Source organism: Carcharodon carcharias, chromosome 5 (genome assembly GCF_017639515.1).
Source record: "Carcharodon carcharias isolate sCarCar2 chromosome 5, sCarCar2.pri, whole genome shotgun sequence".
Classification (NCBI taxonomy): Eukaryota; Metazoa; Chordata; class Chondrichthyes; order Lamniformes; family Lamnidae; genus Carcharodon; species Carcharodon carcharias.
The window spans coordinates 65,790,877-65,816,400 of NC_054471.1; the positions used below are offsets into that span (position 1 = coordinate 65,790,877).

Genomic DNA, 25,524 nt, shown 5'->3' on the forward strand with positions numbered 1-25,524 from the left:
ATGATATACATGTGTAATTTGCAAACTTTAGTCAGCTGCCATTGCTGTAATGTCAGAAGACGTGAACCAGTATTGCCAGTCTAGACTCCAGCTTCAGCTGTCTTAGCTCTACCTTAGTACAAAGGGCTACTTCCATAGCTATTGGGATTGCTTACCCTTGTGAGAAGCAGGGCAATGAGGAACAAGAAATAAGGTGGTGATCCATATTTCTGGATTTCCACTCCCTCAAAGCATGTAATGCTTATTCTTCAGCTGGCTTTTACCTGAAATGCTCAATCCAAGCAAGAGCTGCATTTTAGTATTGAAGTAAGTGTCAACATTGGTGACAATGGTAGGTAGCTATGTGCTATCTCTGAGTCAGAAGATCTTGGATGTGCCAGCCCTGCTCCAGGACTTGTACACGTGATCTAGGCTGACTCTTCTGTGCTCAGGTAGTGCTGCAATGTCGGAAGAGCTCTTCTTTCAGATGAGACCTTAAACCGAGGACGAGTCTACCTATTGGGGTGAATGCAAAAAATATAAATAAATCACACTGCACTGTTTGATTAAGTCCAGGGGAGCTCTCCCAATGTCTTATCAAAAATTTACCCCTTAAGCACCAACAAAATCAAATTAACTGCTTGTTTATCTTGTTGCTGTTTGTGAGAACTTGCACTGCACAAATTGGCTGTCGCAAATGTGTACATAATGAAGTGACTACACTTCAAAAATAATTTACTGGCTGTGAAGGGCTTCGGGATATCCTGAGTTGCTGCAATGCATTATATAAATGATGTCTACTACAACCATAATGCATCAGTGTTGGAGGACATGACATTGAATCAGTGGCGGGGCATCTGTTGTGACTCAGTTGTTTCAGATTAACTTCAGAATAAGGCTCTCTCTTGCCTTGCCCTAATGTTATGTTACCTCAGACTCAGGCAGCACCAGCCTTTTGCTCCATCAGTTTGTAAAGGATTCAAATTATGAACCCAGAGGTGATCAAAGAGTTTTCTGTCCCACTCGCTACCAAGTGTATACAGGAAAAATGGTACAGTTCATGTTTCTTCCACAGGCTCACTAAAGGGCAGGCAAACTATTACTTGCGTCCCCCAAGGTTACAAATCAGAAAAATCCTGTCAACTTGTGACTTATGATATAGAATTTACAGCACAGAAACAGGCCATTCGGCCCAACTATGAACAATGGTGTTTGTGTTCTCTGTGAGCTTCATCTCATCCTATCAACATATCCTTCTATTTCTTTTCCTCTCATGTAATTATCTAGCTTCCCCTGACGTGCATCTATGCTATTTGCCTCAACCACTCAATGTGCTATCAAATTCCACGTTCTCACCACACTCTGGGTTTTAAAGTTTCTCCTGAATTCCTTATTTGCTTTATTAGTGACTACCTTATTTATGGTCACCTTATGCATTTTATTCAAATGCACTGTACAAAGTACAGTACAAAGGGGGGTGGTGGAGAAAGTCGGGTCAGATCTGGCAGGTAGTTGGGTGTTTAGAGGGTAGTCGGGCGGGGAAGGTAGTCAGGTTGAGTCAGTGAGGGTTGTCGGTGGGGGTGATTGGGGGGTTAGTTGTGTAGTTACCAAGAAGTTAGACTAGGTTTTAATCAATCTAACATTTCCTGGGTAACTATCCAAGTAAGTACCACGGAACTGTCTTAAGTCTCCGACTGTAGCTCAGATTCGGAGACATTCATGGAGGGTCCCAGGGTGCAGGGAAATTGCCCATCGGAAGCTCAGACTTCCTGGGCAATTCCCACATAGGTCCGCATGTCAGGGCTTGCACAAGGTCCCGTCTTCAGTCATACGTCTAGTCTCTGACAATCTGGAGACTGGAAGATTTGGGCCAAGGTTCTCTGCTGGAGCAGAGTAGACACAAACCATTAATCTAACATGGGAGCAGCCGACATGGATGCCAGGCGTATTTTTAATGGATTTATTACCCCCGACACCACCCCCCCCCCCCCCACACACACACACACACACTTCCTCAACTGTGAAGGTTATATATGACTGTCAATTTGCTCTGTTATAAGTATCAGATGATAATGTGACCATGTTTCTTGTGCTTTTTGCAGACAATACCTTTTGCCACCAGAGACTCAGCCACTCCATGAAGTTGTATATTTCAGTGCTGCTAGCACAATTCGTAGACACTTAAATGCTGCACCTCGCACTGCCTTGCAAACAGCTTTAAGTAACCCATACTACTATCTACAGGTAAAACACTGCAAGCAACCAGTTTATTATTTAAGCATTTAATATATTTCCTTTCCTACAGGACATTAGTGAACCAGATGGGTTTTTAATGACAGTTTGGTACAGTAGTTTCATGGTCGCCATTACTGATCCTTGCTTTTTATTTTAGAAATTAATTATTTATTATTATTATTTATTTAAGCTTTTAATAACTTCCCCAGAGTAATTCCCTCTGATCTTGATAAGTATAAAATCAAGTCTGAATAACTGTGTTACTAGTTTGTTTCATTTTCATATCTAAAAAAGAGTGCTAACTACAGTTATATTTACAAACATAACAATTAGGAGCAGGAGTAGGGCACTCGGCCCCTCGAGCCTGCTCTGCTATTTAATAAGATCATGGCTGATCTGATTGTAACCTCAACCCCACATTCCCGCCTACCCATGGTAACCTTTCACCCTCTTGCTTATCAAGAATCTATCTACCTCTGCCTTAAAAATATTCAAAAACTCTGCTTCTTTCACCTTTTAAGGAAAGAGTTAGTTTATAATTGGTTAGTTTTATAGTTAATTTAAAGAGAGTCCATTTCTGCCAATTACTTGCATCAGCTTACAATAAGTAGGTGTTTCCCTATAGGACAGTAAAGTACATGCATGAGAGCTTACAGTGCATTGTAACCTGCTGAATAAAAAGTTGGTATAAATAATGTTAGGGGCTCAGAAAACCTCATTTCAGCAGTGCTTGCCAACCTTTCCCTTTTTAAAGGTGCTGGTGTAGCAGCCCTTCTCTTTAAATATGTCGATCCATGCTAGGGTACCATGCCACTGGTGTCAGTTACTATCTGCTACCTTGCCCAAGTGGCCATTCTTTAGCATGAACAAACTACATAAAAGAGGTTCATTGTAATGCGTAGCATGCCACAACAAAAGACACAGGATAATTGGAAGGGCCAAGAGACACATAGAAAAATGCACAGCTATTGAGGCAAAACGTTACTGTTTTTACAATACTGAGAGGGTAATAGAGGAAAAAGTGAGAGCCATTAAAGATGCAAATCAACTCAAAACTGAGGATGATGTGTTTGAAATGGTAAAGTTTGGAGGGCTGGGGAAGCAAGCAGTGAAGTGAGAATAAATGCATTTCGGGGGAAGCTAGATAAACACAGGAAGGAGAAAGGAATAGACCGATGTGTTGATGGGGGTTAGATGAAGAAGGTTGGGAGGAGGAGTATAAACATGGAACTGTCGAGCTGAGTGGTTTTATTCACTGTGTTGTAAATACCATGTTGCTGTAGGGAAGTGCTTTTGTCCCCCGCTTCCTCACCGATTGAGGATTCTGAGACCAGCAGTTGCTGCTCTTCTACAACAGCAATGGTTGATTCAGTGCAAATTGGGCACTTCCATCCTTCCACACCTTAGTACCAATTTCAGATTCAAACACAAATCTTTTGCACACCTTTTAAAACTGTGACACTTGGTTGAAGTGCCATAGGGAGCTGGCATCAGTGGAACTATTCCTTAGCATGAGTCAGTGCATCAAGAGTATTCCCGAACAGCTTTTAAAAAGTGTGGGAACAGAACAAAAGGCCTGTGTTTAGCTTTTTATTGACCATATGGCCAAAGTGACTTTAGTTATGAGCTATTTTGCATAAATGAGCGTGAAAATACACTGAGCAAAATAAAGTAAACTTCCGCAATGGTGAGTGAAGTGAGGTGCTATAAATAACCATAACAAAGCTAATGTGTGATATGAGTACAGATTTTTCCACTCAAAATTCTGAATAAAGGATGTAATTAATTTAACAAGACCTCTATTGGATTAAGTGTTACAAAATGAGAGTCTACCTGGTTAACTTATTGAACGCTGAATAATGACCTTTTCAGTTTACTCACTTCTGGCCCTTGGTTTGAACCCATCATCTCACCCTCAGTCCCCAAGATAGACAGTCAAGAGTCGAGGTTTGGCGGGTGGGGGGGGTTAAAACAACAGGATTGGCCAACTAGACTTCATTTTCCCCCTTTTTGAAATGTTAAAATGCTTGATTCAGGGCACAGACGAGGTTCCTACAAAAGGCAGGGAATGGCCTATTTGCAATTTCTAGTTCATGTGAGCCTACAGTTTAGGGTAAATTGCTGGAGATCAAGTCCTGCAAAGCTAACTGCTGGAAGCCAAATTCCATGGCAAAGAAGCCTGTACCAGGCACCTTCTCCCTACGTTTACATATACCAGGGCCATTACCACCTCTGCTCCTGGACCACTGACACCAAGCTGTCCCGGAGAGTAGCAATGGGTGGGAAATGGGCCAGGAGGCTAGGCTCTGCCAACATGTATGTGCAGCGTGTGCAGGAAGGAAAGGGCAACCAGCGGCATTCATGATGAGGCCGTGGGAGGAGTCAAAGAGTCTAGGTGAGCCCGGGTTGACAGCAACAGTCCCCTCCCCTCTTCCTCCTCTCACACCACCCCCCCTCCCCAACCGACACTTGGGGCCAGTTGACAAAGGAAAATCGAGAACGTTGCATCTGTCATTTGATTCTAATGGCTAAGCCTGTTCTCTCAATTCCAGAAATGCCATCATTATACAGCAAGTGCCACCTTTTTTTAAAAAAAAATGAACCTAATTTTCCCCTTTTGCAACGGAGCAGAATGACGTCTTGAGGAGTGAGGGAGGTTCCATTACCAATACGGCACCCGATATATGTATAGTCTATAAACTTCACCTGGAGTGTGGACGGTTGATTAACCTATACGACTGGTTGCAGGTGAGTTTTGTTTCTTTATGTTGTTTAGAATGTGTGCAGACCATTAAATTGCATATCTTTCAAGCTAGGTCAAGGTACTAACAGATCTAGATGTTCTGATTTAGGCTCTATTCACCAGTAAAACATATATACTAATAGTTCAGCCAAACTTCCAGGCCCTCAAAACTCGAATGTGGCCTGCTAGCACATTTGTAGGATTAAATAGAAAAAGAGTTTCCTGAAATACATGGCCTGGAGTGCCTGGCTGCACAAGCTGCCAAAGGCTCTTGGGCTATTATTTTGACACCCAGGAATTATTCCATGTATAAGGTAGGAAATAACTAGTTAATAACAGACTTGTAGGAAATGACTTTTATCTGACTTCTGTGGTGTTTGTGAGCTGTCTTACTTGTGGCATATAAACTGTATCCAGTGGATCTTTACCGGGTCGCCTCTTCCAAATTTACACTGTACATACTTTACGTGAGCCTTGGATATTAAGAGCTGATGCATTATGTTAGTATTCATGTTTATCGTAACAACATGTCAGTTCAAAGAATCATTTATACAGTTGTTTTCTCCTAATTGTTATTGATTTCTCTAATTTAATTTTAATGTTGCCTCTTTCTTCCAGGGGATATCATTTTATTTCCTTTAAAGTGATGATTAGTTCCTTATGTGTGGCACTGAGCCATGCAGGGCAATAAATTCCCGGAGATATATTTGGGCTGCGATGAGTTAGAAACCTCAGCTTGAAACTACTGGGAAAGCTACAATAGACTTTAGTGCTCTGAGTTGGAGAGGTAATGGAGCAGTGGTGGTGGAGTGTTGCTGGGAACCATCAGAGAATTCACACTTCCAATAACTATCCAGCAATTTCAACCAGAAGTATGAGCAGTGTGAAGCTGGGCACAGTACGAAACAGTTTGAGAGCATCTCCTCTCCTGGATCACACATCAATGTAGCCTTGTGCGAACGTTATACCTCGCCCCTTCCTCTGCGCTGTTAATTCTACGTCTGAGGACTGTGAATAATTTCAGAATGTTAGTCAGAACATAATAATGGTTGAAGAGGAAGGTCAAGGCAAAAAGATTGGGAGGGGTAAAGGCAATTGCTCTGGCGTGTCCTGAACCCAGGCAGTTCTGTTTTGCTTCCACATCCTTTCCAGGTCAGATACAGACACTATAACCAACCCTTCGTGTCTATTCCACAACCAGATTCTATCAGGGAAATAGGGCCATGACACAGGACTGCCACCTTGCCCGCATTTCAATATAATGGTTCTGACCAGATATTTATTGGACAACTTATTTATACAATTAGTGTTGCCATTTCTGTCAGGGGGAAAAAAAATTAAAGCGTACACATCCTTTTAATCTGATGTATTTTTACAGAGGAGACTTTCTCATAAGTTACGCAAGTTGAGTGGAATTCTGCTTGGCTAAAAAGAGGTTAACCAGGTACAGCTGTATCTGCATTAACAAAGCCCCAGACCCTTTTTGACCTATGGTTAATGCTCATCAAACTGGAGGGCTTTATGTAAGGTTTTATGATTGTTATTGTCATGGCAATAAATTGCTGCTTCCATCCTGAGAACTAGGATCACTTGACCAGCTGTCACACTCTTCTTTAAGAACTGTCCATCTCAGCTGTGAAAACAGGAGTGTTTGTTTTTTTTTTCGTATTTCTGTTCGGCTTTCTACTGACCTTTAGACCTAAAGAGCAGTCCAGTTTGGAGCTACAGTACACATTCCGAGCCTTATTAACCTAGAAAACAGTAAAAACATCTACAGAGGTGCGGATCCAATTAGTTTCTTCAGAGAGGAAGTTCAATTCCATCTGGCAACCAGAATTACAAGAGCAAATCAGAAACTTTAAGACATTACAAACTTAACACTTGAGTTCTACAATTGGTTGGATTATCGACCGTAGCCCACAGGCAGCAAAAAAACTTCATCGGTGTGTAGTGGTTGTGGGCCAAGCTACTGACAATTCCTGACATCTGTGATTTTACTTCAGTTAGATTTGTATCATGTATTCTCAAATCATAGTTTAATGACATTGGTATAACCATTACAGATCAAAGTAAACACATTTTTATTCTGAAAAATTATTGCAAAATATTTTTGAATGAAATCCACTGACATTTCATGGTGGGAATATTTGTTCCAGTGAAGAGTAGCCATTTAGCTCTAACTCCCTGTGTCACTGAAGGAGCTAGATTGTATTCCCTTTGAATTCCTACCCTATTAAAGTTGTATGATGACAATTATTTTTGTCCATTGGATGTTATGTGACAGTAGTTCCAGAATTTGGATATGAACTGTTCAATTAAACTCATTTTTATGACTTCTTGATGATTGTGAATTACGACAGAGTAGTTGCTCTTTGCTGAGCTAGGTCATTTCAACTAGGGTTACAGTGATGGGGCTATAGTTTCTTCTGGGTTAGGGAGAGGAGGATTTTCACTATCCAGTGGCCCATTCTGGAAGTGCACATCAGGACATTGAGTGATAAGAAGTTGCATGTATTCGGTAGCATTGCAACTCTGAAGTCACCATTCACACAGAAAAATGGCCACTTAGTCCGTGCAGTCAGGAATGGCATGGAACCTAATCTCAATAAGGAGCCAAGTGCTTGTGGAGGGAGGAACATTGATGAGAAAAAGTGGAGGAATGGGGATGAATTTCCCCCTCCTCCATGAGTATCACCAGCAGATGTGCAATAGAATACGGTGATAAAAGTAAGCTGCTGCTTTTCCATTGCTGCAACAGTCAATAGGAGGAGCCTGAGCATGGTTGGGGCGTTTGTTCCTCCAAACTCATCGTGGCAAAATTAGTTTTTACCTATGTTAAATTTGTTGAATTTTTTAAATTTGTATTTATGAATTGCTAGAATCAACATTTAAGCAGCTGACACTGACGGCTACATTATGTATTCTTTTCAAAAAGCCATTTTCTTGAGATTCTTTGCTGGTTTTCCTCAAGGTGTAAGTTTGCTTTATCCCATGCAATAGCAACCTGAAGTCTAATTGATTAATCATCCTGTGAGGCCATTTATAGTCTCAAAAATCTTGTGCAGTATGTTGATCAGAATTACTGCTTAAGATGTCATTTTATTCCATTTGCTTGGTGTGATAGGCAATTACTGAGGTGGGAAGAAGCCCCCTGGTCAAATTACAAAGATGATGCCATGGCCCGGTGCAGTGATTTTAATTGACAGTGGTCTCAATCCTTTGAACAGAGGGCAGGGCTTTTTTTTATTATTCACTCATGGAATGTAGGCATTGCTGGCAAGGCCAACATTTATTGTCCATCCCTAACTGCCCTTTGAGATTGTGGTTCTGAGCCACTTTCTTGAATGGCTGTAGTCCATGTGGTGTAGGTATACCCATAGTGCTGTTAGGAAGGGAGTTCCAGGATTTTAACCCAGTGACAATGCAGGAGCAGTGACATAGTTCCAAGTCAGGATGCTTTCTAGCTGGACAGGAACTTGCAGCTTGTGGTGTTCCCATGTGCCTGCTGCCCTCATCTTTTTAGGCAATAGATGTTGTGGATTTGTAAGATGCTGTCCAAGAAGCCTTGGTGAGTTGCTGGAGTGCATCTTGTAGGCGGTACATACTGTAGCCATGGTGCAGAGGGAGAGAATGTTTCAAGTGGTTGATGGGATGCAGGCTGCTTTGTCCTGGATGGTGTCAAGCTTCTTGTTGGAGCTGCACCCGTCCAGGTAAGTGGAGAGTATTCCATCACATTCCTGACTTGTGCCTTGTAGACCACAGTATTTATATGGCTAGTCCAGTTATGTTTCTGGTCAATGGTAACCCCCCAGGATGTTGATAGTGGGGGATTCAGCAATGGTAATGCCATTGAATATCGAGGAGAGGTAGTTAAATTCTTGTTAGAGATGGTCATTGCCTGGCCCTCGTGTGGTATGTATGTTACTGGTCATTTTAAGGCTGGTCCAGGACTTGCTGCATGTGGGCACACAGACTGCTTCATTATCTGAGGAGTTGTGAATGCAATTTAACACTGCAATCATCCATGAGCATCCCCATTTCTGACGAAGGGAAGATCATTGATGAAGCAGCCGAAGGTGGCTGGGCCGAGGACACTACCCTGAGGAACTCCTGCAGTGATGTCTTTGGGCTGAGATGATTGACCTCCAACAACCACAGCCATCTTCCTTTGTATAAAGTATAACTCCAGCCAATATAGATCTTTGCCTCGTTCCCAACAATTTAGCTGTTATCCTCTATGCTTGACAACTTATTAGGCAAAGGCTTTTTCTTGCATATTTCTATTGGCAGTGAGTGCAAAATTTGCAGACAGTAGCCAAAGGGCTCTTTGTGTTATACAAATCTAGACATCTTACTCGGGAAGCTCTGTTATCTTGAGTTTGAGCTTACAGAAGGTGGTATTAGAAAGAGAAAATAAGTCGTGTTTGTTTTATGCGTGAAGGAGTATAAATATCACTGTTCCACTGTGTTACTGTTCATCGATCTATGTTCTATAAATAATACCATTTATTTAGCCAGAGCCTTTCTGCAGTCTACAATTGAGATAGATGGGAGCATTGTTGTGGAATGCAACTTTTATTCTGCCTGATTTCTGGCTAAATGATATTGCAACCCAGGATTTGTGACAAAGAATGTTCACTCTGTACACCAGCTGCTGGAAATGTCTCATTTTGCAGGTGTAAGGAGTAAGAGTTCTCTGCTACAACCCATGAGCTGTGATATTGTATCCCTTGATATCGGGCAAATAAAGGTGCATGTTGAATTAGGGGGAGTGGCTGTTGACCTAAGAGGAATATTTAATGACCGAACTATGTGATATACACCATGTGGGAAAATGTGCCTAGGCATGTTATCATGTCAGCATGGGTAGAGCTCCCATCGTGCTGAGGTGCCAAGCTGTCTTGTTTTTGTTATTTTAAATTCGTAATAATTTGCTTGTATATAGTTTAGAATTTTCTTTGTATTTACGGCTGCATCTTGTATACATTTTTAAAATCCTGCCATATTGACATCAAGGCATTTTGCATATCAAGATGTAACGAATGTTAATTGCACACCTGAAGAACAATTGTAAAAGTGAAAAGTTTTCACCCCTTATTGGTGAATTCATTACAATTATGCAATGATTGATATGCTGCATTGGTAATGATTTAACTTGTAATAGTAAGTGTTCCATTTTAATGTTCCACAAGCTAAATACACCTGTTCTTCAATTTGTATTTTTATTTCTGCAGGCGTTGCTTATATTGAGGCTTTCACTGAAAATGGCTGTGTGAATGGACTGTGCAAAAAGCTGACATAACTATGTCGATCCCTTTGCAGTTTTGTGAATATTCTGTGCTGCTGCTTTTGCTGTTACTTGAACCAGATTTTATTTTTATTTCTAGGCATTTGTTACAGTGGTTAGTGCTGCAGAGGAGAAGGACCCAGACAAAATGAGTAACGGACAGGTGGATGAAGTTCTGCAGTATCCTTTCTGTACATATACATGCCAGTCAACTCTATTAGTAACCCACAGTGGCAAAGGCAGTTTTACATTAAATATGCCGTATAGATGTATAAATGAAATCTTGTGTATTGTGAACACTTCCTGTCGCTCTTTAGCCATCACTCTTCAGATGGTGCAATAAATTACATTTTAGCGCATCCTCTGGCTCAGGCAAGCAACTCAATGGGAGATTAAAAATGGTACTATATATATATATATATATATATATATGCAGATGTTACAACCTACTCATCATTTTTTCTAACACACACAAAGCAATGCCTGTTGTGCCGTTCATTTCTACCTAACCATGAAGTAGTCGGACAGGATTAGCTTCTCTTAAGAGATGAACACAAAATCCTCCTCGACATGTTCCATCTCCACAGTCCCTTGACCAGACAAGTAAACATAGTGCCATTGGAACCTAGGTTTACTTAATAACAATTAGATTTATGAAGTTAGAGTCAGAGCCCTTCCATACAAGAATACTATATTTGTATATTACATGGTATCATGTTCCTGTCTTTGTCAGACAGTGAATATCAGCCAATTTGTTATGAGCGTCTCCATAATATGCTATACAAATATATTGTATTGGCACTGCACATAAAAGTCAAGTTTTGTTGCAAAGTAATCTTAAAATGCTACGTGCTGTAGACTGAAACTAACTATTATATTCCAAGCTGCAAATTTTCTGCATAAATGATAATGACACTCAGTGAGTCACTTAAAATTGGAAAGAACACCAACATTCATTGCTGGTGCTTTTGGCTTGAAGCCTAAAATCATTTTCCATTCTGAAAACTCCCATTACCAAACATGTCCATTTCTTTATTGACACTTGCCTGATCCAGCTTTCGGTATCAGTGTCGCCAACAACAAAAGAGTCTTGTTTATAAAAATGCCTGAGTATAATAAAGTGAGTTCCAACACTATCCTTATATTACTTGACAACACGGTGGAGAGTAGAATTAGAAGTTGTTTTTATTTTTTTAAAATCCATTGTTACCCCTGTCCACTCTTCTTCCCCCACCCACAGTTTAGAATTGATGAAAATTATTCAAGAATATTTCCACCTGCCTATGCCTGTGCATGATGACTGAGATGGTCTGCTGGTTGCTTGAAAGACCTAGTAACAATGCACCACAAAAGGGACCATCAGGCATGATTTTGTTGGGGAGGTGCTAGAGTTTGTTTTTAAAATGCTGCTTGCTTCAGATCTTTACACAAACTAACTAGTGATCTAGAATATGCAGTTCAAATGAATTGCCCCCAATGTTAAAACTTCTCTTCAATGTTTTTAATATAATTTAATATTTTATCTATTATTTAATATTGTGACTAGCTTTTGTTTTGAAGTAATGACTGACTATTTTTCACCCTTTCAATAAGTTGCCTGGATGTGAGTATGAATCACTTCTTATCATTGTAAAACCTCCTGTTGATTAAGTAAGACAGGCTATTAACAAGAACAGGAACATAGACTGAGACATTGGAAGAGGGAAAAAGGGAAGCCAAACTTAGAGAATCAGATATAGGCAGGGCACCATGAATTGCGATACACAGAGTGATTGTATGACATTGCAGAACTGCTTGCACATTGCCTCACTGCATGTTTGTAAGTGTCAATTTGCTGCACAACAGGTATAGTTCACCATCTTTGTGCCTATTATCCATACGATCCTCAGATTCTTACAGTATTTCAGGAACTATTCACAGCCAAGTCTGATCCTGCCCATCCATGCACTTCCTGTCTGATAATTTTGGGATAAGAAGAGTTGAGTGGGATTTTCTTTTACATGCTTTCTTACCCAGGAACTTTTGAGGCTAATTATAGCACCCTACCACTGCCGCAGTGCAATGGGCTATAAAGCACTGATCAGGAATTGAATTAGCGTCCTTGGATGCTATAGTTCAGTACACACCATGTGGTGGTGCATTTACTCAGAGCTGCCCAAGGAGCTTATATTTTTTAATGGAGATTGGGGAAAATAATTTGCAGATCAATTTCAATTCATGAGAAAGGTCCCATTACAAAAACAGCCATGCTCTCATTCAAAAAGAATTAATACTTTTCCTGTTGTCAACAGTTGTAGCTATCATGAGCACTTTATTAATGAATGGGTCAGAATTGTATGGTTTCATTGATCAGTTGAACAGTTCAGATCTCTGATACCGCACAAAGCCTATGAAGCATGGAATTGTCCCAATGTTTAGGCACTAATACTCACTCAACAAATACCTCCAAAAACAGATTAACTTTTTCAGTTGTTATGATCTGGAACGCATTACCTGAAAAAAGTGTTGGAAGCAAATCCAATGGTAACTTTCAAATGGGAATTGAATGTATCCTTGAAGAGGAAAAATTTGCAGGGCTAAGGGGAAAGAGCAGGTAATGAGATTAATCAGATAATTCTTTCAAAGAGCCGATACAGGCATGATGGGCCAAATGGCCTCTTTCCGTAGGATTGTGTGATTCAATAAAGTGTGCCACAAAAATGAAGGAATGGACATGGGAAGGAAAGTATTTTGTGATAAGAAATGTCATAATTTGCTGAAAGTGTTAAATGGCACTGTTGGAACTGTTTTCCTTGACTAACTTTATCAGTGCTCGTTTTATTCGAGCTGTTTCTGAGCTGGAATTCTTGGGCTTTATTAAACCAACCAAACAGAAGACTGATCATGTAGCAAGGCTAACGTGGGGTGGCCTCTGATCACAACCTCAAAAGCCTTGAAATGTCATCCTCCCTGTTTCATTAGATATTTTGTGCTAGAACTGGAGAATGTGATCCTAAATAAACATATTGGTAGCATGTGTGCTACAGTACAATGTGATCATTTTACATTGACTGATAAAATGCCTATTTCAGATGCATTGTTGGATGTTATAAAGACATTGATCTTTACCTTAGCAGTCAAATTCTTACCAGACCAAAATACTCTTTGGTCAGTTGCAAAAGATCTGTGACAATAACCTAGTTTGATTTGCTGCATAATATTTTTCTTCCTACCATTTAAGAAAGTCCTCTGCTTCCCACCTCTGCCAAAACACCCAACTGAGACTAGCATCCAGTGAATTGTGGACACATGCCCTTGACCCTGCACACCTGTGGAGCTTGTGATGCCGGGAGCAGAAAAAGATCGACCTGTTTCAAGCAACAAATATGAATTTTATTAGCTTTCAGTAATTATGGGTTCTAAACTATTATTATCTAAGTGAAATTTATTTCTCTTTAAAACGAGAAGTATTGTTTCATGGATGTTAATGTCTGAAACTCATCCACTATTCGAAGGTAACAAAGAGTAAAACAAATATCTGATGCTTAAGCAAAACCTTAGTTTTGCTTAAGCATCAGATATTCGTTTTACTCTTTCTTAAAGCTACCTTAGTTTTGCTTGACAGCTTTTATTTTGAAAACTTAATTTGGAAACATAGAAATCTATACTAATCTGCACAACCTAGATTACAATGCATTACTAAATTAGAATTAGCAATGGACAGTAACACCACGCAAGGATTTACCTGAAAGAGAAGAAGTTTAACTACGCGAGTCCCTTTGTAGGAATTCATCTTGGTCGGTAGCAAATCGGCAGTCCATCTTGCAAGCAATAGAGCAGAAAGTTGGGCAGTATGTGAAAGTGGCCAGCTGTGACTTTGTTGGAGGCATTCTCACTCTGATCCAGAAGGTTGTAGATTCAAGTCCCACACTAGAGACTTGAGCACAGTGCTGTCTTTCAGATGAAATGTTAAACCAGGGCCCCATCTACTCTCTCAGGTGGATGTAAAATATTCCACGATGCTATTTTGTCCTGGACAGCATTTATCCCTCAATCAACATCACAAACAAATTATTAAGTCAGTATCACATTGCTGCTATGTACAAATTAGCTGCTGTGTTTTACTACAACAGTTCAAAAGTACTTCACTGGCTGTAAAGAAAGCAATTTGGGACGTTGCGTGGTCAGGAAAGGCACTATCTGAATGTCAGTCTTCTAATAAAAGTCTGTGCAATGAGGCTCTGAGTGCATTACAGTGCTTGGTTTTTAAACACGTGATCCCATTTCAACTCTATGGGCGGAATTTTCCATAAATGAAATTAAGTGCAGTGTCGGGGCTGTTTCGGCAATGCCCACCCTGCGGTCTGGAATGGCAGGATCCCGCAACCAATTCTGCACTTGGAGCCTCATTTAATTATGCAAAGGTGCATATCGGTCTGAATCACCCGGCAGGTCGGGAGTCAATTCCTGAGGCTGCTGTCAGCTGACGGGTTCGAATGTCCAGGTGCCATATTAAAGGCCAGTCCAACACACAATCTCACTCCCTCCAGCCCACCAGAGACGTCTGACAGCCACAAGAGGAAGGCTGGGAGCCTGAAGAAGAAGGCAGCACCCACTTCACGCGCCAGGCCCTCTAGGCTTTGATCAGAGGGGTGCAGGCACACAGGTAGCTGCTCTATCCCAGTGATGGCTGCAGGAAGCACAGCAGCGTCACCTCTCCCGCCTGGGAGGCCGTCGTGGAGCAGGCCAGCAAGGCTGGCACCCACACCCAAAGTGCCAGCCAGTGCAGGAAGAGGATGAATGATCTCATCCGCTCCGCCAGGATAAGTCATCCTTCAGCTCCCTCCAATACCAAACTCTCATCACAGCATCATGCACTCAGATGGCAAATCTCTTCAGGGATCTCACGCAACCATTCGCAGGGGACACATCAACACTCAATCTCACTGAGACGTTCACGTCACCATCCCATCTATTGTGTTACTCACACTCCATCCTTTGGCCCTTCCGGGGATGATTTAACACACACACAGAGAACATGTATCTCACCCAACCTCTGCTCTATCCCTTCTCAACACATGCCTGCCTTTCTTCTTCATACAGGCCAAGCTGGAACACAACAGATGTGAGAGAGCACAGACCGGGGGAAAGGCGGCCAACATCATTGCCCTCACTGAGATTGAGGAGGCTGCAGCTGAGCTGTCTGGAGAGGACAGGGATCACTCCTGTGGGGAAGGGGAAATCGGCCTCTCCCACCAACCCAGTACGGATCACAGCTCCATCACCTCATCAGATCCTGGCATTCACAGTGAGTCACGTGCAGTCTTATCTAGCTCAGGCTCAACTGAAAATCTATTTTCTAGGCACCAGCAGATCAAGGCCCCCCAAATCAGTGGAGCACCAGTGCGATCCCCTACAGTTCATCTGAAGAGGAAGCTCTGGAAGCTTCAGCCAGAGATTTAGCAGACTAGAGCAAACGATGGAGGAGTCCATCCATGTTCTGTCTGAAGTCGTGGCTCCGACATTTAAGTGCCTCGAGGTCACCAGGGGAAGGCTGGCGACCACCATGGAGACGTTGGTTCAGCAGCTCTTGATGGATTTGTGCTCGGCCCTGTAATCCATGGCCACACACCCTGGTGGGCACCATCAAGATGCAGGCAACATGGGGGACGAGGCACCTTGACCTCCCTCCAGGTGCACCCATCTCCTGCAGGAGTCAGGGCAGGGCCTGAGATGGCGGTGAAGCTGGTGAATCTTGCAGCCTGGCAGAATGGCCTTCCTGTAAAGGGCATCTGTGACCTCCTTTATGCATCGATGTGTTGCAGTCTGCGATGCTGCACAGTTCCCCTGTTGATCCTTGGAAAGAACCAGAGGCAAAGAAATTTGAGCACTACGGTCACCTTCAACGCCATTGGCTGGTGATACCCTCCAACTCCATGTGGTGTCAGGTCTTCACAAAGAATCTGGCATATATGATGTACCAAAGCTTGGGACGAGCACAGCATTGCCCTTCATTTATTTGTAAATAGAAGATGATAAATCCTAAGTTTGACGAGTCTCCCTGGTTGTCTGGCTCTCTCCTGACCCTCCTGTTCATGCTCTGGCTTCACTTGACCATGCCCCTCCTGCTGGAGCTGAGCGCAGCTCGAGTCTCTCTCCTTTGCCTTCTCCATTGCATTAGGACCCTGACAAAGGCAGCAATGAGCCCTGTTTTTTGCCTTCTCTGTGAAAGGAAACATTGAAGACATTGAGCTTCACTTTCTTGCCCCATGAATCATTAGAGGATGACACGTTTAGAAGCTGTAAGGAGTCCATAGTTTTTTCTGTCCTACTTGCATGGTGACTGATGCCACCTTGTCCCTGAGACACTCGCACACACATCGAGATGACCAAGATGGCACCTCAGACATATAACATCTTGAGCCCTGTGTGGGATGCTAAACTTTCAAAGGTGAGTGACCCAACCTAGATCTGTGCTCTGTTTATTCAAGGCTGAGATAGACAGATTTTTGATCAGTAAGGGAATCAAGGGTTATGAGGAAAAGGCAGGAAAGTGGAGTTGAGGATTATCAGATCAGCCATAATCTCAGTGAGTGGCAGAGTATCCTCGATGGGCCAAATGACCTATTTCTGCTCCTACATCTTATGGTCAATCTCTGATGTGGCATATTAATGACCAATTATTTGCTCATGGCCAATGAGTGACAATTCTGATGAACACGTAACAGGCCTTCATTGATGGAATACCACATATGATACAGCTGTGTCTCCTTCACTATTGCCTGCATTCCCAAATTTTACATTCCTATGTGTTACCCTTGAGCTAGAATGACTGTGATGTGAAACCACTGAGTTTTGAGTAGCCCTTTAACAGTGCTAATGAAGCCAGTGGCTTTCATCGTAAGGAAGTATTCCTCCCTTCTTTCTAAGCACTCCTGCGGCAACAAGCAATTAGAGGGGCGACCCCAGAAAGGCTCCCCTGTCTTCACCCTTACCCCTCACCTCCATTCCACTGCCTTCCTTCCCCTCTGCTCCCTTCATGTTCATCAACCCCATCCTCGCCTCACAGTTCACCCATGGTTGAATTGCTAGTCTCTGAAAGTGGAGGCCAGCATGAGTACCATAGCACAGTGGTGTTCCACAGGACAATGTAGGCAAAGAGCAGGAGCAGACCAACCCTACAGCCCCAGCAGAGTGGCACTCATCACAAGAAGACCGGTGCAGTGCTATGGCTGGTAGGCTATGAATGTTCCACTCACATCAAAGTTACCAGCGAACTGAGCTCCAACTTGTGCACGCCACCCCTTTTCAAACGGATTTGAAGCCGACGTGAATTCCCGCTGGCATGACGGACGATTGCAAGGCAAGGCAAGATTCTGGAGAGCAGCTGTTTTAATGAGCATTCATGAGGTGTTAATGAATGCAAATGGAGTTCAACACAATTAGTTGGCTGGATAACTGACCCACCATAAATACACCATCGCAAGAATTGCAATCTATTTTTACGATGGCGGATTTGCAATTTTTTGCCTGCCGCTGGATTGTCCAGTCCCACCCACCACAAAACCTGCCGCGGGTGGGATGGGAGAATTCCACCCAAGAAGTGAACTTTACATGATCATGAGAGGGAAAAAAAGACACATCTATTATAAATGGTAAACGTGGAATGCATTTCACATACATCACTGACGAGACCATGCAGATGTTTAGGATTGTAGCAAGCAGGAGGGAGGTAGGATTTCAGGAGATCTTGATGATAGAAAGGAAGTTAGCAAGAGGGAGCTGCTCAAGAAGAGAATTCCAGAGGATAGAGGTATAGTGGCTGACAGAACAGCAAAGTGGCTGGCGGAGCACAAAATAGACTCACAAGTAAGCTTGTTGGAAGAAGCCTGCAAGGACACTAGACTGGAGGAAATCATAGAGGCAATGGGGGATCAAGTCCATAGAAGAAAGTGAAGGTCAAGGCCAAGAATATTGGTTGATTCTCTGGTGCAGGAGAAGCCTGTGGAGCTTGGAAAGAATGGGGTTGATGGGGTGTGACTGACAACATGGGCTGCAACATCTTAGATAACATAAAGATAGTGGAAGCTAAATGGTTTTTGGTCAGATGAGCATTGGGCAAGTGAGGTGAAAAATGCAAGAATTAGAGCTGCTTTCTAAAAAATATCTCTCAAAAAGCACTGAAGATAGCAAGGGCACGGAATGTGTTTTGGACGGGGGAACTTTAATGTCCATCGCCAGGAGTCACTTGGTAGCACCACTACTGACTGAGCTGGAAGAGTCCTGAAGGACATATCTGCCAGATTGGGCCTGCAGCAGGTGGCAAGTGAACCAACACGAGAGAAGAACCTATTGGAACTGATCCTCTCAAATCTACTTGTTGTAGATGCATCTGTCAATGACTACTGTTAAGGAGTGACCGCCGCACAGTCCTAGTGGAGAAGAAGCTCCACCTTCACATTGAGGATACCCTCCATTGTGTTGTGTGGCACTACCACTGCTAAATGGGATAGCTTCAGAGAAAATCTGGCAGCTCAAACTGGTGAAGCCATAAAACAGAACTACTTGCATGCCAAACAGCGACAGCAGCATGTGAAAGACAGAGCAAAGCTATCCCACAATAAAAGCTCTTTGAGTCCTGCCCCATCCAGTCGTGAATGGTGGTGGAGAATTAAGCAACTCACCGGAGGAGGAGGCTCCACAAAGAGGATGGTCCAACTTGGCCTCCTTCTCAGGTCTGCAGCCTCACAGATGCCAGTCTTCAGCCAATTTGATTCACTCCACATGATATCAAGAAACAGCTGACGGCACTGGATATAACAAAGGCTATGGGCCCTAACAATATTCCGGCAGGAGTACTGAAGACTTGTGCTCCAGAACTTGCCACACCCCAAGCCAAGATGTTCCAGAATGGCTACAACACTGGCATCTACCTGGTTATGTGGAAAATTGCCCAGGTATGTCCTGTACACAAAAAGCAGGACAAATCTAATCCTGTCAATTACTGACCCATCAGCCTACTCTCAACAATCAATAAAGTGATGGAAAGTATCATTGTCAGTAATCAAGCAGCACTTAGCAATAACCTGCTCACTGACACTCAGTTTGGGTTCCGCCAGAACCACTCAGCTCCTGACTTCACTACAGCCTTGATTGAAACAAGGACAAAAGAATTGAACTTGAGAGGTGAGGTGAGAGTGACTGTCCTTGACAGCAAGGCAGCATTTGATTGAGTGTGGCATCAAGGAGCCCTAGCAAAACTGGAGTCAATGGGAATCAGGAGAAAACTCTCTACTGGTTGTTATGGACAAAGATATAGACAAGTTGCAAAAAAATGTTTTGGATTGGGGGAGAGCGGATTTTAGTACAATAAGGCAGGATCTGGCCAAGGTAGTCTGGGAACAGCTACTTGTGGGAAAATCTACAGAGGAGCAGTGGGAGGGGGCGTTCAAAAAGGAAACGGTTAGGGTACAGGCTCAACATGTTCCTTTTAGGGTGATAGGAAGGAGTAACAAGCCCAGAGAACCATAGATGACCAGAGATATTCAGGATATGATGAGAAGGAAAAGAGAGGCTTTTAGCAGGTACAAGGGAAGCAAATCAGCAGAGGCATTAGTAGAGTACAGAAAGTGCAGGGTGGAGCTTAAGAAAGCAATTAAGTGAGCAAAGAGGGGATATGAGAAAGCTCTGGCTGGTTAAAGTAGGGGAAATCCCAAGATATTCTATAAGTGTATCAATGGGAAAAGGATAACCAGGGAAAGAGTAGGGCCCATTAGGGACCAAGGGGGAAATCTATGGGTGGAGCTAGAGGACATCGGTAGAGTGTTGAATGAATACTTCACATCCGTCTTCACCCAAGAGAATGAGGATGAAGGTATGGAACTCGAGGAGAGAAACTGTGAGGTTCTTGAGCAAATTGATATAGGGAGTGACAAAGTATTGGAGGTATTGGCAGGCTTAAAAGTGGACAAATCTCCAGGTTCAGATGATTTGTGTCCCAGTCTGTTGAGGGAGGCAAGGGAGGAGATTGCAGGTGCTCTGACCCAATTCTTTAATTCCTCTCTGGGCTATGGAGGAGGTACCAGAGGACTGGAGAACAGCTAATGTGGTTCCGCTATTTAAGAAGGGTTGTAGAGATAAGCCAGGGAACTACAGACCAGTGACTCTCCCTTCAGTGGTAGGGAAACTATTGGAGAAAATTCTGAAGGAGAGAATCTATCTCCCCATGGAGAGGCAAGGTTTGACCAGGGATAGTCAGCATGGCTTTGTCAGAGGGAGGTCATGCCTAATAAATTTGATTGAGGAGGTGACCAGGTGTGTAGATAAGGGTGGTGTAGTTGATGTAGTTTATATGGATTTCAGCAAAGCCTTTGACAAGATCCAACATGGGAGACTTATAAAGAAGATACAGGGTAATTTGATAAAGTGGATTCAAAATTGGCTTGGTTGTAGGAGTCAGAGGGTGATGACAGAAGGCTGCTTTAGTAACTGGAAGCCAGTGTCCAGTAGTGTACAACAGGGATCTGTGCTGGGTCCCCTATTATTCATCATTTATATAAATGACATAGATGACTATGTGGGGGTAGGATTAGTAAGTTTGCAGATGAAGTGTTCAGTGAACGGTATGACACTAGGCAGTCCTGAGAACCAAGGGACCTTGGCGTGTGTGTCCATTGATCTCTGAATGTGGAGGGGTTGGAATCACAACTAGCACAAAGGAAGATGGTTTTGGTTGGAGGCCAATCATCTCAGCCCCAGGTCATCACTGCAGGAGTGCCTCAGGGTAGTGTCCTAGGCCCAATCATCTTCAGTTGCTTCATTAATAACATTCCTTCCATCATAAAATCAGGATTGGGGATGTTTGCTGATGATTGCATAGTGTTCAGTACTATTCACAACTTCTCAGATATTGCAACAATCTGTGCCAAATGCAGTAACACCTGGACAACATTCAGGCTTGGGCTGATAAGTGGCAAGTAACACTCATGTCTCACAAGTGCCAGACATTGATCATCTCCAATAAGAGAGAATCCAACCGTCACCCCTTGACATTACCATCACTGAATCCCCCGCCATCAGCATTGAGGTTTATTAAGCTAATACCAGGAATCGGCAGGTTGTCTTATGAGGAAACGTTGGACAGGTTCGGCTTGTATCCACTGGAGTTTAGAAGAGTGAGTGGCAACTTTATTGAAACCTTTAATACCCTGAGTGGTCTTGTGGATGTGGAGAGGATGTTTCCTCTTGTGGGAGAATCTAGAGTAGAGATCACAGTTTAAAAATAAGAGGTCACTCATTTAAGACAGATGGGGAGAATGTTTTCCTCTTGAGGGTCATGAGTCTTTGGAACTCTTCCTCAAAATGTTGTGGAAGCGCAGTCTTTGAATATTTTTAAGGCAGAGATTCTTGATTAACAAGGGATTCAAACATTATTGGGGGTAGGCGGGAATGTGAAGTTGAGGTTACAATCAGATCAGCCGTGATCTTATTGAATGGCAGAGCAGGCTCGAGGCTTCGAGGGGCCTACTCCTCCTAATTCAAATGTTTGTATGTATGCTCTTATCCTGGAGGGGTTACCATTAACCAGAATCTGAACTGGACTAGCAATATAAATACCGTGGCTACAAGAGCAGGTCAGAGGCTAGGAAGCCTGCGGTGAGTAACTCAGCTCCTGAGCCCCCAAAACCTGTCCACTATCTACAAGACAAGTCAGGAATATGATGAAATACTTGCTTGGATGGGTGCAGCTCCAATAAAAAGCTTGCTACCGTACAGGACAAAGCAGCCCGCTTGATCAGCACCCCATCTACTACCCTAAACGTTCACTCTCTCCACACAGTGGTAGCAGTGTGTACCATCTGCAAGATGTACTACAGCAACTCACCAAGACTCCTTCGATAGCACCTTCTGTGACCTCTCCCATCAAGAAGAATCAAATTCACAGAATTATTATGGTGCAGAAAGGGGTCATGCAGACTGTCGAGTCTGCACCAACTCTCCAAATGATCAGTTCACCTAGTGCCACTCCCCTGCCTTCTCCCCTTAACCTTGCACATTCTTACTTTTCAAATAACGGTGTAATTCCCTTTTGAATGGCTCGATTGAATCAGTCTCCACCACACCACCACACTCTCAGGCAGTGCAATCCACACCCTAAACACTTGCTGTGTGAAAAAGATTTTCCTCATGTCACTTTTACTTTTTTGCCAAATACTTTAAATTTGTGCCTTCTTGTTCTCAACCCTTTCATGAATAGGAAAAGTTTCTCACCAACTACTCTGTCCAGACCCCTCATGATTTTGAACACCTCTATCAAATCTCCGCTTAGCCTTATCTTCTCCAAGGAAAACAGTCCCAACTCCTCCAATCTATCTTCATAACTGAGGTTCCTCATTCCTGGACCTATTCTTGTGAATCATTTCTGCACTCTTTCTAGTGCCTTCACATCGTTCCTAAAGTGCGATGCCCAGAACTGGGCATAATACTCCTTAACTAGGCCTTAACTAGTGTGTTATATAAATTCACATTAACCTCCTTGTTCTTGCACTCTAGCCTAGGATACCATATGCTTTATTAACCACTCTCTCAACCTGTCCTGCCACCTTCAATGACGTGCACATATACACCCAGGTCCTTCTGCTTCTAAACTTCCTTCAGAGTGGTATCCTTTATTTTATATTATCTCTCCATGTTCTTCCTACCAAAATAATTACCACATTCCTCCACATTGAACTTAATCTGCCACTTGTCTGCCCATTCCACCAGCTTATTTATGTTCTTTTGAAGTTCTACACCATACTCCTCACAGTTCACAATGTTTCCAAATTTTGTGTCATCCACAAGAACAAGGGCAGCCAACACATGGGAGCACCACCACCTGTAAATTCTCCTCCAAGCCACACAACATCCTGGCTTGGAATTATATCACCATTACTTCTCTGTCACCGAGTGCAAATCATGGAACTTCAATTCCTAACAGCATTATGGGTGTATCCACACCCCACATTTTGTTTTTAGTTCATTTGGCAGATGTGGGCATCGCTGGCCGGGCCAGCATTTATTGCCATCCCTAGTTGCCCTTGAGAAGGTGGTGATGAGCTGCCTTCTTGAACCACTGCAGTCCATGTGGTGTAAGTACACGCACGTGCTGTTAGGAAGGGAGTTCCAGGATTTTGACGCAGTGACAGTGAAGGAATGGCGATATATTTCCAAGTCAGGATGGTGAGTGGCATGGAGGGGAACTTCCAGGTGGTGGTGTCACCATGTGTCTGCTGCCCTTGTCCTTCTACGTGGTAGAGGTCGCAGATTTGGAAGCTGCTGTCCAAGGAGCCTTGGTGCATTGCTGCAGTGCATCTTGTAGATGGTACACACTGCTGCCAGTGTTCGTCGGTGGTTGAGAGAGAGAACGCTTTTTTTATATTGTGGTAGATGGGGTGCCAGTCAAGTGGGCTGTTTTGTCCTGGTTGGTGTCGAGCTTCTTGAGTGCTGTTGGAGCTGCACTCATTCAGGCAAGTGGAGAGTATTCCATTATGCGCCTAACTTGTGCCTTGTAGATGATGGACAGGTTTTGGGAAGTCAGGGAGTAAGTTACTTGCCGCAGAATTCCCAGCGTCGAACCTGCTCTTGTAGCCACAGTATTTCTATGGCTGGTCCAGTTTATTTTCTGGTCAATGGTAACCCCAGGATGCTGATAGATGGGGATTCAATGATGGTAATGTTGTTGAATGTCAAGGGGAGATGGTCATTGTCTGGTACTTGTGTGGCATGAATGTTACTTGCCACTTATCAGCCCAAGCCTGAACATTGTCCAGGTCTTGCTGCATATGGATATAGACTGCTTCAGTATCTGAGGAGTTGTGAATGGTGCTGAACATTATGCAATCAACTGGAAACATTCCCACTTTTGACCTTATGATGGATGGAAGATCATTAATGAAGAAGCTGAAGATGGGTGGGCCTAGTACACTACTCTGAGGAGCTCCTGCAGCGATGTTCCAGGGCTGAGATGATTGACCACATTCATCTTCCTTTGTGCTAGGTATGACTCCAATCAGCAGTGAGATTTCCCCCTGATTCTCATTGACTTCAGTTTTGCTAGGGCTCCTTGATGCCACACTCGGTCAAATGCTGCCTTGGTGTCAAGGGTAGTCACTCTCACCTCACTTCTGGAGTTCAGCTCTTTTGCCCGCGTTTGAACCAAGGCTGCAATAAGGGCAGGAGCTGAGTGGCCCTGGTGGAATGCAAACTAAGCATCAGTGAGCAGGTTATTGCTAACCAAGTGCCGCTTGTTAGCACTGTTGATGACACCTTCCATCACTTTATTGATGATCGAGAGTAGACTGATGGGGCGGTAATTGGCTGCGGTGGATTTGTCCTGCTTTTGTGGACAACATACCTGGACAATTTTCCACATAGCATAGTAGATGCCAGTGTTGTAGCTGTACTGGAACACTTTGGCTAAGGGCACAGCAAATTCTGAAACACAAGTCCTCTGTACTATTGCCAGAATGTTGTCAGTGCCCATAGCCTTTGCAGTTTCCTCAGCAGTTTCTTGATATCATGTGGAGTGAATTGAACTGGCTGCAGACTGTGATGCCAGGGACCTCCAAGGTGGTTGAAATGGATCATCTGCTCGGCGCGTCTGGCTGAGGATGGTTGCAAAAGCTTCAGCCTTGTCTTTTGTGATGTGCTATGTTCCTCCATCGTTGAGGATGGGGATTCTTGTGGAGCCTCCACCTTCAGTGATTTGTTTAATTGTCCACCACCATTCATGATTGGATGTGGCAGGACTGCAGAGCTTAGATCAGATCTGTTGGTTGTGGGATCACTTAGCTCTGTCTATCATTGTTGTAGCTTCACCAGGTTAATACCTCATTTTTAGGTATGCCTAGTACTGCTACTGGCATGCCGACCTGCACTCTTCCTTAAACCAGGGTTGATCCCCAGCTTGATGGTAATGGTAGAGTGGTCTAGCAGCTGTGTCCTTTAAGACTCAGCCAGCTCGGTCAGTAGTCCCCCACCCAGAGTACATTCTGTGGCCTTGCCACCCTCAGTGCTTCCTCCAAGTTGTGTTCAACATGGAAGAGCACAGATTCATCAGCTGAGGGAGGGCAATACGTGGTAATCAGCAGGAGGTTTCCTTGCCCATGTTTGACCCGATGCCATGAGACTTCATGAGGTCCAGAGTCAATGGTGAGGTCTCCCAGGGCAAATCCCTCCTGATTGTATACCACTGTGCCGCCGCCTCTTCTGAGTCTGTCTTATCGGAGGGACAGGACATACCCAGAATTGGTGATATCTG

The 25,524-nt window shown here is 43.3% G+C and overlaps 1 protein-coding gene across 6 annotated transcripts in view; it reads left to right on the plus strand.

The window, feature by feature from the left end:
• The window catches only part of orc3 (origin recognition complex, subunit 3), an 89,223-nt gene extending 75,872 nt beyond the window's left edge, over positions 1-13,351 (plus strand). For all 6 annotated transcript variants that reach the window (XM_041188692.1, XM_041188688.1, XM_041188689.1 and 3 more), the window contains 4 exons: positions 2,082-2,223; positions 4,846-4,962; positions 10,345-10,424; positions 13,054-13,351. In XM_041188692.1, the coding sequence (XP_041044626.1) occupies positions 2,082-2,223; positions 4,846-4,962; positions 10,345-10,424; positions 13,054-13,159 (445 nt within the window). In that variant the 3' untranslated portion in view covers positions 13,160-13,351. The remainder of the gene's footprint in view (positions 1-2,081; positions 2,224-4,845; positions 4,963-10,344; positions 10,425-13,053) is intronic.
• The last annotated feature ends 12,173 nt before the right edge of the window (positions 13,352-25,524 follow it).